General features: G+C 47.2%; 1 protein-coding gene across 1 annotated transcript; it reads right to left on the reverse strand.

Annotated features, from left to right (window-relative positions):
- Window positions 1-394: 394 nt before the first annotated feature.
- On the reverse strand, window positions 395-12,247 carry LOC149329396 (uncharacterized). Its single transcript, XM_089562198.1, has 3 exons — window positions 11,882-12,247; window positions 9,205-10,493; window positions 395-777 (listed from the first exon to the last, which is right to left on the reverse strand). Exons 1-3 carry the CDS (start codon window positions 12,245-12,247, stop codon window positions 396-398), a joined length of 2,037 nt encoding a protein of 678 aa, XP_089418324.1. The 3' UTR covers window position 395.
- Between the last annotated feature and the right edge of the window lie 3,216 nt (window positions 12,248-15,463).

Raw genomic sequence — 15,463 nt, forward strand, 5'->3', positions numbered from 1 at the left:
GGTTGGCTAGGTAAGCCGGCTAGTTCCGTCAACAATCACAGGAGCAGAAAAGCTCTTTCCGAGAAAAATATTCGATTAACATTTTCTATACGTGGATAACTTTCCTTCAGACAGAAGCGAGAGGTTAATCTGAAAGGTACAGAACTAAACAAGATTAAGCATGATGAATAAGCTACTAACAAAAGCTGGGTAAATAAACTACTGACAAAAGCTGGGTAATCACCTGATCCCTGATACTTATCTATGAATGATCGGATGTCAACCGAGTTATCCACTGCGAGAGCCTCTCTGATCGAAGAAAGAAACAAATTACATGTCGAGCGGCCGTACAAAATTGGTTAAAAGGTGAACATGCGCGTTGCATCTTCACAAGGGTCCCTTCACTGCACAGTGCATCAGCTACGTGGCACAGTAAGGTTCATGCAGTCGCTGATTTTCTTTGACTTGTTGCTCGCCGGGCACTGGAATGCGGTCTCAAAGTCAGCGTTGCCTCTTAACAGCTCGGTAATCAAAGGCTGAACGAAGAATGCGGTGCTGCTGCAGCGGAAGTACACAAGGCGTGCGTAGAAGAATTGTGCTTCCGACATCCGGTAGAGGCTCCAGGCGTCTCGAATCTTGTGCCAGCTTGCTCTTGGAGCCGCCGGTGTGACGTCATCTGTAGAGACGGTGCCTGCCGCTCCGACAATGGCAGCGATTTGCAGCCCGTGCTTGAGCCCCACCAGTGAAAACAGGCTATCGAGCACATCGAGGTCGATTGAGCCGCCGATGAGGCATTGCCTGCGTGAAAACTACTGTCAGAACTCGTAAACAGGAAATAACACGCCCATATTTAACATTTACGCATGTCGTTGTTTTAAGAATTGTGCACTAATTCATCATGATGAGCCCGAATGCGGCCACTGCAGAACAGAGCCTGTTCCATAACTCCCCAACTGACCCTGTCTTTTGAAAGTTGCGGTAACCGTATCCCCGCGAACTTATTTACCTCATCTGCCCAGATAACTTTCTGCCGCCCTCTGCTACGCTTGCCTTCTCTTGTAGTTCAGAATGTTACCCTTAACGACCCCGTTTATCTTGTCCTCGCATTACATGCCCTTGCATAGGCGATCTCTTGGCTTGCTTTAGGATGTCATTATATCGTGTTTGTTCCATGTCCCAATCTGCCGTCTCCCGTCTCTTAACGCTTCACCTATAACTTTCTTTGTATAGCTCCCTGCGTTGTCCTCAATTTAAGTTAAAACCTTTCGTTAGCTTCGGCGTTTCTGCCCTGTAGGTGAGTGCCGGTAAGATACAGCTGTTATGTGCTATTCTCTTGCGGGATACTGGCAAACAGCCATCATGATCTGAGGGAACCTGACAACTGTGGTCCACCCCATTCTTATTCTTCAAGTTATTTCCCTCTCGTGATAAGTAACGGCAGTCACTAGCTGCGCTCATTGGACGTATTCCAGCACAACTTCCTTCACGTCGCTACCAAGTGCAAACGGCCATTCCCTTCCGAGACTGCTGGACATCACTTCCGTTTTCTGTGTATTAATTTTTAGAGCTACCGTTTTGCTCTCGCTGTCAAAGTCAATGATGATGCTTTGCAATTCATCCTTTTAATTAGTTAGCAAGCCAATGTCATCAGTGAATTGCAAGCTCCTAGCGTACTCGCCATTCACTATTATCCGCAGCTATTCCCAGCCCAAATCTCTTTCAGTATTTCAGAGATTATGTTTCAATGCCTGGCACCCTTCGATATTGGAAATTTATTGCCGACTTTCTGGAGGACTATGGTGACTGTGCAGCCGTTGTAGATATCTTCCAGAAATTTTACGTGAGGCTGACCTTCACTATCATTTCGTAATGTCTGCCTGTCTGCTGAGGTTACGACTGAGTCAAAGGCTTTCTTGTAATCAGTGAAGGATATATAGTTCTTTTTACATATATAGAAAATTTGTCACCTGACTGATAGCGCGAATACGGTCTATTGTCGAGTAGCCTTTATGAGAGCCTGCTTGATCATTTGGTTGATAGAAGTCTGAGGTTGTCCTGACTGTATTAGCGATTACCAAGTAAATACATTGTAGGCAACTGTTAGAGCGCTACTGGTAAAGCTGGGATACCCCGCAGAAGGCGAGGGCGAAGAGAAAACAGACATTGACAGGAAAAGGAGGAACACTTTCTTGGTTAAACCGGTGCCCAGAAAAGCATGTAGACTAAGAACCACAAAGGAAGTAGGCGGCGAGATCTTCGGAGTTGGACAGGCTCCGAAAGAAGAAACGGATGGTTTTGTATGTGGACGCGTCTTAGCACAGAACGGTGGAAAGCACGAGGGCGGTAGCTGTAGTGAGCGCCAAAGGAAAAATAATCCCCGGTGCGTCAGTGCGCACAAAGGCAAAGCAGGCAGCGGAAGAAATCGCCGTGGCTGTAGCCCTGACTGAGGTCAACTGATAGGGAGTGAGTTAATGTATAGCGACGGATACTCAGGCTGCAGGCTGCATCTTTGGGCATTCACAGCTGGAAGGATCGGCCGCAAAGCCGCGAGGATCCTCTCCGAAGAAAAACAACGAAGGCACAGAAAACTCCAATATTTGGATCCCCGGCACTGGGGTTGAGGGAAATGTCGCGCCACACGCGGTTATCCGTCAGGGTTGCGCGAGAGTTGACGAAGCGGAGGGCGGGTTTGCAGGTCGAACCCTTCAGCACAGCAGAATCTTTCGGCGAGGCAATGAAGGCATTGTTGGGAGCGCGCAAAAAGAACTGTGCTCGGCGGACAACCTCAACAGAGAGGAGGCCACCACGCTCCGACGACGGCAGACACCTACTCAAGCAGAGCCATATATCACAAAATGTGCCGGATAGACACGGGGAGGGGGGGGGGGGGGGGGGTGGTTGTTACTACGTACAACGTTACCTGGGGCTTTGAAAAAGCCCTTTACTACCTAAGGTAAATAGCCCTAATCTAGAGCAGTGGGAAGCCCTCCTGAGGGACTCCGAACCGAGCACACAGCTTATGCGGGTGACGAAGGCCAAGGCTGCGGCGGCGGCCTACGGGATCCTGGAATAGGGAACACCAACCCTGAAGCTGCAAATGTATCGCTCCCTCAACCTATATGCCCCAACATTTCGCTTCCCAAATAAATGTTTTTTACGACTACTACAGTAAGCTGATTGGTACGTGACTTTCTTAGTCTTTGACGTTTCCTTTCTTATAGATAAAGGCGATATTAGCGTTCTTTCAAGCTACCGGCGTACAGTATCCCCGCAGTCCTTCAACAGATCTGGTGTTACTCGATATTCGCTAGCTGCTTTCCCCCTTTGGAATGCTTTTAAGGCTTATTTTACTTCATCTTTCTTTACTAGTAGGAAGCGCCATGGCTTTACGCTGAATCCTCTCCCTTTAACGTCCTAATTCCACTGCCTACTCTATAGATTTCTGTACAACTGTTCGGCTAGATTAACTGTTCTATCCATATTGCCAATGACATTTCCCTCTTCGTCTCTTAATGCATATATCTGATTTTCGTCTACACATTATTTCCTCTTCGCCATCTTTTGGGCTACATCCCGTCTTTAAAGCATGCTAGATTCTCTCCATATTAAGTTCGTTAAGTCGGTTACCTTGTGCTTATTGATAAGTTCTGAGAGCACTACTTGCTCTATTCTGTATGGGATTAGCGGCTTTCATGCTTTGGCGTTTCACAGTACGATCGTTCGCCTCCTGAAATAGCAAGCCTGCAACCTGTCGGTCTATAGCCTCAATAGATGTTTCTATTCACTCTACAAGTCTAGGCTAATTTGAGACTTTATCTTCCTGTGGTCGCTACAACTCACCATTCCGATCCTGCAAAATGCCTGGGTGAGCGCACAATATTAATTTCCTACGAAAGTTAACTTTGTATTATGAAATAAACCTCCTCTGCAAATGAAACGTCATGTATTTTAAGGTTATCTTCTGCGAAGTAAAGTAATATATTTAACTAGGACTCTGTACAAGCGTGCGCTCTGAAATAAGGCTGCATTAGAGTACTCGCACAAGCGATATAGCGTTGTAACATGTGTGCGTGTTCCTACATATATATTTAATTTTTAATTCGTATTAAGAAGCATATAGATAGAGCAATAGTCCTATCCAAAATGATTTATGGTACTGTTGGATCATACGTCGAGGTTTTTGGGTTAAACTACGTGACCTATAAAAATTTCACCCGCTGTCAAAAACCGACGGGCAATAAAAATGACTCACATTGCTTAAATATTACTTGAAAATAGCAGAAAAAATTTCACTCAATTATCGGCGCCGTATTGGCAAGCGTTATATAAGCTTTTCTCATTCACCCACGAGACATTGCTACCTCCCTAGTAACTCTGGCGAAAACTTCACGAGGTAGCATGCAAAATTTGAGGGTAAGCAAGTTTTTCGAACGTGTCCTGAAGTCAATAAAAGGGCGCTTCAAATGTTCAGCCATCATTCATATATGACGTTTTCAACAAAAGCACGCCGTAACCAGTGCGGGCATCCACGCATCCATACCATCCATGTAACGGATGGCTCGCCAAGTAGTCTCGAACCATTGTCGAGCCTCTAAAGCACATTTCGGAAGAGAATTTCCGTTTGCATCCTAGCTTCCCAAGTCGTCGTTGAAGAGTCCCAATGGAGAGACTAAAAATGAAATATAGTTCATACTATGCGCTCAACCTCGCATCGTGTAGGATGTGGAGGTCTTCGGAAATGTGCGTTGTAGCCACCATAGGATGGTTAGGTCTCGAACTTGCTCAAGCTTCAAGAGGGAACGAAGAAATTAGTGAAGCGGAAGCCCATGAATGGCACAGCGGGAAGAGGGAAAGTAGAGGAATAAGGGATATCGCTGCAGAACAGGTATTCAGACTCTTCGAAAAGAAAATATATGCCTCGAAAAGAAAATAACAGATGTAACTTGTAGCACGTAACTTAATGGGGAGAAATGCGGAGACTACCGACACGGGTTGAACTTAAATTGCGGCCACCGCAGCTGGCTATAGCAAGGAAAACCAGCTGTGCAATGATCAGAGACAGAAAAAGGTTCGCTTGGGTCCAGGAAGAAAAGCGAGGTAATTATGCTGCCGTCAAAATAAAGAGGAAAAAACACGCATGGTAAGGGCATGCAATTAGGAGCGTGGTAATAGTAGCATTTAGAACATAATCAGATACAAATAGTGTAATTAAGAACCGAATCTTACGGGAATCGAATAGTGAAAGAGCGGAATGGATTAGGAATCAAATAATTGAATTATTGTTTTGAGCACTTGTGCGATATTACTAAAAACCTAATGAGCATTGAAGCCATCGAAACGCAACATGTGGAGCTATAATTGACGGAGTTAGATGCAGCTGCTGTCGAAAAACACAAAACTCGCCACCACCAGAACACGCGTAATAATAGGTAAGCATATTAACTCTATGACCGTCTTTTCATCCACACTAAAGAGTCACTTTTTTTACTGATGTCTTCCGCAAGAAAATCTGCGCCACAACGCAGTCCGCGTGAGGGACAAGAGATTAGCCATGGCGAACAAGAGTGGCCATGAGGGCGAATCTTGCTAATCCTGTCCGAAACATATTGTGGCGCCCTCTACCGAAGGCTATAGGTATAAGAATTACGAAAGCCGCCACACCAATCATGTGGGGCTGAGTCCTTCTCCCCGCTGAGACTGCTCGCGGCAGAAACAGTCGTTGTAGAAATCTGAGGCGTCCTATTTCAACTTGCTGCCAATTATTCGATAATTGTTACGACATTTCAAAATGTATTTGAATAAAATATTTCATTTAATCCTGAACTGATCCTGAACATGCACTGTTTGATTCGTTCCATAATTTGAGAATAGTCGGTTCGCTATTACAGGTTTCGATTTGTACAGTCAGGGAAGAAAGTCTCCGGACCACGTGTTCCTCTAAAGAAGCCGACAGCTCTGCTATTAGTCGGCGGCTGGAGACCACACTTGTGGAGGTAAAAGGTAAATTTTTGTTCTTTCATCTGCCCAGGTGCGGTCTCCAGCCGCTGTCTAATAGTAGAGCTATAAGCTTCGCTGGAGGAACACGTGGACCGGAGACTTTTGTCCCCGACTGTACACCAAAACATGTAATGAGAAGGGAAGACAACCGCTACCCCGTTAAGGTGACGCAGAAGAGTCAAAGGGAGGGCAAGCGTAGGAAGGCGGCATGGGAGGGCAATGCAGTTGGATGAAATTTGGAGGTTCGCAAAGATGATGGTTTGGTTTGGCTTATTGGGGTTTAACGTCCCAAAACAACTCAGGCTATGAGGGATGCCGTAGTGAAGGGCTCCGGAAATTTCGATCACCTGGGGTTCTTTAACGTGCACGGACATCGCACAGTACACGGGCCTCTAGAATTGCGCCTCGGTCGAAATTCAGCCGTCGACAAAAGCGAAATTCTAGAGGCCCGAGTACTGTGCGATGTCAGTGCCCGTTAAAGATGAGATTGCTTGAGATGGCATAGAGGGTGGTGAATCGAATAGTTATCAGAGGCCATTCTTCTTCAGCGGATGAGGTTTGGCTAACGACGATTGTGCAATATTTTACAGCGTGAAATTTTTTGGGACGCCAAATTTTTTTCGAGGCGAATTAATTGGGCACCACGTTCAGCATGGTTTCTGTAAGACGATGCAATTTTTTTAAAATTTCTCTGCACAAATGCCAATCTATACCTTTGTTGCATTGAGGAGACTATCTTCCTAGATTTCACCAATGCGTCCGAAAAAGTATCCCACTGGCTCCCCCCACTCCCCCTTGGTCCTCGGTGTTCGCATTCTCCCCGGGTCCCGGGTTTTTTAGACACAGGAGACTCCATGCTTCGATTGGACTGTACAACCAGGCCTGGGATACAGCGAGTTATGGAAAGAAAAAATTCAGGGGGCACTTTGACTGTCTAAAGTGCGTAGAGGCGAAAGCGTTTTCCGCACCACTTTCCCTATGTTACACTCGTAACGTCACCACTGGATGACGTCACACATAACTGGTGAAGAAGTAATGACAGATTACTAATGACTAATTACTGATCAATGACTCAGCACTAAATGACTGCTAATTAATGGCGCTTAAGCTTTGCCTTTTGGAGTGCAACGCGACAGCGTGTTGTAGCGCTGCCAGGGAGTCCACGAAAAGCCACCATCCGTTCGGCGCGATAGCTTGCCCTTTGAACGCAACGCTTCTTGAGGAAAGGAAATGGCGCAGTAATTCTGTCATCGCGGTGTACACCTGAACCGCAGTGTACAGGAAGGGAGGAAGTCGGAATGAACGAAGAAAGAGAAAGAGGGGCCGTAATGAAGAAAACGAAAATTGTATTTGAGGAAAGGAAATTACGCAGTAACTGTCTCATATATCTCGGTGGACACCCGTCAAAACGCGGACACATCTGTCGACACGGCTGCCGACACGGACACAGACACGGCTGCCGACACGGATTGCTGACGACAGCATGAGGCATTAAAGGCTTTCGGCTTAAAAACGATAAGTGTAACGTTAAGAGATAAGAAGCGGGTGGAGTGGGTGAGAGAACAAACGCGGGTTAATGACATCCTGGTCGAAATCAAGAGGAAGAAATGGAATTCGGCAGGACATGCAATGCGAAGGAGAGATAACCTCTGGTAATTAAGGGTATTGGAGTGGATTCCAAGAGAAGGCAAACGTAGCAGGGGGCGGCAGAAAATTAGGTGGGCGGATAAGATTAAGAAATTCGCGAGAATACGGTGGCCGACTGGCAAAGGACAGCGTTAGTTAGAGAGACATGAGAAAGGCCATTGCCCTGCAGTGGGCGTAGTCAGGCTGATGACGATGATGATGATTTCTTTACTCCAGTTATTAGAAGAGAACTAGAATAGTACATCGAGCGTATCAAGCATTAAACCCAACCCAGGCCCAAAATCTCTTGCACAAGTCGAAACACTGCACGGCTGCGAGTCTTTCATAAGATTCGTCATCGTGGCAAGCTGCGCAGTGAGGCCCTTCCTCCACCTTCATACACTTGTAGCTTAAGCGAACATGAAAAAAGCCTCCTTGAGATATCAACTGGTTAACGAGTTTTAAATAAATATATTATTAAGTTAGGCCCTTGATTGCAGTCCCAGATTTGTAGCCATGTGTTAGCAACAACCACATCGCTTTCTACAATTCCGAAAACGCGCCTTCGCTCGGCGCTGCTGCGAAACAAATTTTGGTCATCCTTTTCAAAAAGCGCGCGCCGAGATGCGATCTCCATAGCAATGCGTCGCTCTGTGGGCCACGTAACACATGACGTGCACTCTCACGTCCTCACTGCAGTCCTCTCCGCTGCACACAACATATGTGGCCAGGAGTGACGTGACTGACAGTCTTCGCATCAGGGCACGTCGATGGAGCGCGGTTTTTCAAGAAGGGCGCGATATGGAGAAAACTCACTTTGGCAAGCCTCCCACGGTAATCTCGAAGTTATTCGTAGAGGTATAGCCATAACAAACGGCCGGCTGCAAATTTATAATTGTAACCAGACGCCTCAACTCAGCAGTTGAAAATTCTAATACATTTTAGCTAAACAGCTTACTACTTAACATGATTCCCCTGTCCTCTGATGACTGCACACAGCGGTATAACAACGCCGCATGGGTGGTCGCGATATGCAAGCGACGCTATTCTTAAGAGCTCTTATTCACTTTCGCTCAGAACGCCAACATATCAGGCGGCTGTACTGCACGAATATTATTAGCCCTATTCCACGTTTTCTAAATCTAGATTCGCAATTTATTTATCCAAAGCACGTCCAATAACTGTGAACAAATTCTCTGTTTGGCATGATTACTGACTTTTCGGTAGCTTGAAACGTTGTACGCAATATAAGGTATGAACATGGTATAATTTTCTACCCTTTGAAAAATTAGTTTTTATTATTGACTTCTATAGTTAACTCTTTAGTACTCTTCTCTACAACGCTGTATTTGTTGAGGGTATCAACGATATAAATATAAAGTAGTTTATCAGCGGCGCCTTAACATATCTTGCGAGCGGAACTAAATGTAATTGTTATAAAGTACTATTTAAAAATCTTCTATAAAGATTTTCCTCTGGCCACTACACAAAAAGCAATGTCAGTGTTATCTCACGCGACCGTAACCCAAAGCCACAAAGCCCCTTTAGCAGTGGCGTGTCTCTTATTTGCGGTATTAGCGAGGGCATTTCGGCATATGTCACCTGTGAGATTCCAACGCGGCCTTCGTTTCTCTAGACCAGCCCTTCCACTCGGCCACTTTGGTCCACAGCAGGGCTGCCATACGACTTCCAATCACGGCTGCGTCGGCGAGCAGCGGGTCCATGGTGCCCGAACTCAACCAACCGTACCCCGCTGACGTCAAGTAGAGGGTAGTCTCGCTCACAAAAAAGATGCGGTCCACAACCCTGTTCTCGCTGTCATCGCTAATCCAGGGAACGCCTTGTCGTGCTTTCTTCTTTTTGGTGTCGAACTCGAACTTCAGCGCAAGGAATAAATTCCGGACAAAGCCCTGCGCGGACATATTGGGAACGGCTGGCTCCCTGAAGACGAGGTCACCAGGTAGCATGAGAGACATATTGCCGATCAATTCTCGGAAGCGTTTCGTGTCATTCCCGGCCGCGACTAGCCGCATTATTGGGGGGTATTCCACGAACCTACGTCTTGTGGTCTCGAAGATGTTGTGCAGCTGGCGGTCTTTGGCGGGAGTTGCAATTCCGGCCACGTATGTGACTCGCCATAGTTGGCTGCTTCGAAACACGTGTGACTGACATATCTTCTCGCTAGTCATTGTTGGGGAATTTACTGCGATGTCATTTTGAATGGAGCGCATGGCGTCCAAAGCGACAACAAACAGCATGTAGCACAATGATATAGGCTGGTTTCGTGGGTCGGTTAGGAGCCGTATGTCTGCAAGGAGTCTCGCCTTGGAGTCAACGCGAAGTGTTTTCAGCTGGTCAGTGTCAATAAGAAACTCGCGCAATATGTCCTTGAACTTCGCAACTTCCAGACCACCGAAAGCTTCCGAAATCTCCTCCAAAGACGCCGCTTCTAAGTTCGAATTGGCAGGCGGTAATTTATCTCCCCACTTGGACATCTCCTCGTCGGTGTAGTTCGTGCCAAAGTGGGCATTAAGGGTGGAGAGAGCGATGGCGCTGCACGAGGCGTCGCAGTACCTCTTGTAGTTGGTTACCCGGAGTGTCACCCTGTCGAACGTGATCGACCTTGCTAGGCTAGCAGAGCCATGATATACCACGAAGAAGAACGACAGTTTGTAGCACTCACGAGCCGCTAGCCCAAAACGAAGTAGGTCTGCGCCACTCATTCGCCTGGTGTAGTTGACAATTTCCAGGACGGCGGCTACAGCACCCTTGGCTCTCATATCTCTCTGCCATATCTCCTGGATGCACGATGTGAATAGGGCATGGAGCGCTGCTGCAGACTGACTGCCGTAGTTGTGGGTACCCTTGATGATACTGGAGCGAACATCCGCCTGCAAACCGAAGTCCGCGGTGACACAAACAATAGTTTATTCATCAATGTGGTAATCATCTCTCAGTTTCGTTTTAAGCGGAACTGCTCTCTTTTAGGAAGCGTTATAGGACTCAGTGGCTAGTGTTATTTCGTTCGATCTTGAACTTAAATCTTCGGTGCAATCTGTTCAGTCGTCGGTTCCAATCCTACGGGCAGCATATGGTTGTTTTTTTTAACTATACAGTCAATTATCTTTCAGCTATAAAGTGATTACGTTATTGATTTCCTATTCATCAACGCCACAAGTAAAAAAGATAGAAACTTTTATGCTATGCCTTACTTGGCTTCAATGACTGTGGGCTTTATTAAATTATACGTCGTAACCAGGCCCTCATTTCCCTACCGTTCTTTGCTCATTAGGTTAATGAGGGCATCGGTTCTCAGAGTCTTGATGCCACACGTAGCATCACAGGGTTCCTGCACAGCTTCCATCCTCCCTCATTCGATCCTATTCCACTTGACACTCGCCATAACACAGGACGTACCACGTGCGCCGCTAAGGATGAGGGTGGCGTTGGTGGACACTCACAATTAGGTCACACACAACGTAAAAAGCATCGAAAGTAGAAGATTGGACACCCGTTATTGAAGCGTGCCCAGTTTTTCAACCTCCGATTCGAGGCAGTGAGAAAGGCAACCTTTCATAAGGGCGATGGCATTGATTTCAGCCCCAAACTCACTGAAATATAACAGGTCGTGCTCCCTTCTGACAAGTGTAGGTCTAGGCATATCATTATTCCAATTCATTCTACCTCTGACATAAAATTAACGCTTTTCTTAGGTGCACCTAACAGTTCTCTTTCATGCCAGAAACATGCATCTGCGTGCACTCGGCTAGTGGAAAATTTTGTCAACCTGTAATGCTAGAACATTTTTGAAAACAAACCACACTGTGATGAAATTCTGTCAAAATATTTGTAGCTAGGAATATCAGCAGAAGTGATATTTTGGACCCGTATGTCTAGGTGTATATCGAGAAATAAATCTGACAATTCCTGGTCTCTTCCCATTCCGTAAATTGCACAAGGTGGGATTGTGCACTGAAGTTAATAAAACATTCATTCGAATGCCCTTGAAGAAAGACGGGAACATTATCGAGATATCTGGAGTGCTGACTTCCTGTTTCGCAGTGTAACGAGTGTGAATGTCGTAAGATGGGTCGCGGCATGCATTTCCCCAATGGGGCGCACCAGAAAAAAACAAGTGAGCAGAAAAAAAAGTGCTTGGGCTAGAATATAGGCCGAGTATCTCCACTCAGAGGTTTCTAATTTTCGCTGCTGGCTGCTTCGTGGAATCTATCGCAGCTACTACAACGTAATTCTCCCACATATCCGAGTACAAACTCACCAGCATGTCGTAGGCCACGTCGTTCTCAACAAGGCCGTCCTCAATGGCATGCTTGCAGATGTACGCGTAGAAATCGGTGCAGGGGTCCTGATCGCGGTCGATGACGGCGAACAGCGTGGCTGCTTCGTTGGGACAGCAAAACGGCTTCTCGGTGCCACTCGTGTCGTCGTGCTGCTGCTCGGCTGTCCAGTGGATCGCGAACCACACCAGCGCGCTGATTGCTATGGCCAAGAAGACCCCGCAGGCGCAGCCAAGGCAGATGCCGAACGACCACAGCCCTTTGCTGGGCAAGACGGAAGTCCGAGTTCCCGGGCGACCGCTGCCAAGGGGCGACAGAAAATCTTCTCCCGTGAGTTGCTGCTGCATCGTGTCTGCCTTCTCCTTCTTCGGAACACGAGCTTCCAGGAGCCCGTGCTCTTTTGCTCGAGATGGCGGCTCAAAAGCTCGTGCTCTCCATGGGCAGAGCTGCACAAAGGGAGCTTGCGACAAAAAAAGAAGGGCACGAGGGGGCTCAAATTGTTTTGTGAGCCTAACTTTTTTTTTTTTTGTGGCAAAGATGAAGATCACGTAAAGTTCGGTTCTAAAGTTGGCTTTAAGAGAGTTTCTCTCCTGGCAGGAGGTGGTTACAGGTCTTGCCCGACCTTTTGAAGCACAGATTTCCACCCCAGCTGCCCTGCCATGGGTCGTATCGAGGGTCTAGTAGATGTCTCGTAAACAGAACAAGAACAATCAGTATCAAAGCCTACCGATGTTCACTGCTGGTCAAAGGGCTGTTCCATATTTCTCCAATTAGCCCTCTTTTGTGCCAGCTGCGGCCATATTGCAGCAAACTTGTTCATCTCATCCGCCCACCTGGACTTGTCGTCCCTTGTTCTGCTTCCCTTCTTTTATAATCTATTCCATTACCCCAGGGGCCCATCAGCTATGTTGGCTTCGCATTTCATGCCCCGTATTTCCTTGTTCATTTCTTTAGTTTGATTGTTACTAGGAAATCATTATCTAACATATATTCGGTGTCCTCTGCAGGCAACATACCGCAGCAAAACGTCCCACCTTCCGCCTTTGCTGCTATTACTTTTTCTTCCAGAGAATAGTTCGGGAGAAGACTGTTCAGTGAGGCAGCTATGGTGCCCGCAACATTTCCGTTCGTCATATATCTCATAATGCAGCTACTACTACTGTTATTACTGCTGCTGCAACTACTACTACTGCCATTACTACTACAACTACTTTTAATAATACCACTACAATTGTTACTACTACTGCTACTAGCACTACTTTATTAGCGCTAGAACAATTACTTCTGCAGTGAAAAAATGGCATTCGTGTGGGAACAAGGCTGATCAAAGGCAGTCGAGGTTCATGTAGAGCCTGTTATTGGGAAACCTGCTGGTATGTGATGATAGAGACTAGCCGAGAGGAGAGGCAGCGCAGCTGGTAATCACTAAAGAAGTGGAAGGTGATCAGCAGTGTGCTTTGTTCCGCAGCGAGCTCAACCTGAAATGGGATGTGATGGCCAATGTGACGATGCAGTTTTTGGTCATGGCGACGGCCACGATTAATCTGAGCCGTCGGCTGCACAGAGCAACGAGAAAGCCGCGACGTATGCACGAGTAAAGGGATGGGGACTCAAGGTCGCTTCTCTGGCACGTCTACATACCCGTATGCTGCATCCTGGCGCAATACAGACACTGCGTCACCTTCTCATGGGCGAAAGAACCGACGCGCACCGGCCGATTCACATAAGCATTCATTCAACCGCGTAAATGGCGATCAGTGATGGGATCCCGCACTGGCAGCGAAGTTTATGACGAAAGCAATACTGCTCACAGTTTGAGCCCTTCAGCGTAGCGCGGCGGTGGACACGTTTGACCTTTAGCGTGACCTTAGACGTGACGTCATGCTAGCTGCGAAAATCCAGGGCCACAGCTCGGCTCGTCAGTGTAGAGCGGCGATAGACACGGCGGGCTGTGAGCCTCTCGCTTCTCCCCCTAGAGGCGCTGCGGTAGGAGTGTTGTCACACCATCTGTGGAAGAGAAGAGCCCGAACTCGTGCCGTCGGCGGAGAGCGGCGGTAGACACGGCGGGCGATGAGCCTCTCGCTTCTCCCAGTAGGAGCGCTGCGGTCGGAGTGACGTCATACCTGTTGTATAAACAGAGCTCCAGCTCGTGCCGTCGGCGAAAAAAGCAATATCTGTGGCATTCGGTTTGCAGCCTTCGGGCTGCGGCCGTGTATCTGTATTTTTCAGCCAGCGTCCGTTCCGGCGGACGCGGTTGTTGCGACTCGCGTCTTTACTCTGTCTTTTACTCTGTCCTCTTATCTTTCAACTCTCTTCTGTCTGCACGTGGCAGCGGTGGTGGCTCGGCTTGAGCCAGTTGGCAAGCCTTTCCTTTCCTTTTCATCCTTCTCTCAGTCGAAACCAACCAACCAACCTAGTGTAAAGCTCTCGCCCCTCCCCAGTCACGAATCAATCAATCAATGCCGTCGGCGTAGAGCGGCGGTAGACACGGCGGATGCGGGCTGAGGAAACGTATGAAGTTGCTTTCGCAATTTCCGGGCTTAATTAAGCTGAGCCTCTGCCAATTTTTTTAGTTCGGCTCCTTCAATGACGACGCCAGCGCTGCCGTCAGTACTGCTATAGTGCCTAGAATGCCAGTATATTCTAGGCACTATAGTACTGCCGCGTGCTTTCTAGCAACTCCGTATGGATGAGTGCTGTGAGCACGAATGCTCTGAAGTACGAATAGTCTTCGGCAACCGTACTAAGCTCATGAAGAATGAAGACAAAGAGAGAGGAAATGAGTTGAAATAAACGCAGGAAGGAATCAAGAACGAAACGAAAATATTGTAAACATTAGTAACTAGTAGGCTACACCACTTAGTTAAAACAAGCGGTAAGAGCAATCTTGTCCATTTCTCCCTCTAAGGCAGCGCGCCTACATTTTTTTCCATCCTGTCTTCTTTTTTTTTCTCTTCTTTCTCTTTATCTTTGTTCCTATTTGCCTTTGTCTCTTCGCTTCTCTCTGTGTAGGAATGGATTGGCACTTGTTTGGCTTCACTTGGCTTGGCTACTAAGCAGTTCAGGGCGAAGCCATGACAAAGAAAGCCTTGCGCATGCATACCAAGAATGGACAACTATAGCTACTATATATACAGCGGGCTTTGATTACACATTGACGAAGCTCTCGCCGTAAAATGGCAGGCAGGGAGGCGGGCAAAAGAGCAGGGCAGGGCAGTGCAAGACGTGCCATGGCATGGCATGATGGCAGGAAAGGGCAGGCAGCTTTAATGCAATATTTTACTTAATTCATGTAGGCGATGAAGGCGTCCTCTGACGATGATTTCTCCTAGGAGATATTTATTTCAGAAAAAGGAGGAAGTGAAAAGAACAAAATAGCCGCCCTTAACACCAAGGAGCCACGGTAAACTGTAAGAGCAACGGCGTTCAGCGTTGACTATGGGGAGGACAAGCACAGAGCACAGCATTCCTGACTACACAGGATTCGCATCATAACGGCGACAACTACTGCGCTGTGCTTTTGCAGGCAGTCTAGATATTAAGCAAAACGACTAGCATTTAGC

Source organism: Amblyomma mixtum, chromosome 9 (genome assembly GCF_055824585.1).
Source record: "Amblyomma mixtum isolate Tamu chromosome 9, ASM5582458v1, whole genome shotgun sequence".
Taxonomy (NCBI): Eukaryota; Metazoa; Arthropoda; class Arachnida; order Ixodida; family Ixodidae; genus Amblyomma; species Amblyomma mixtum.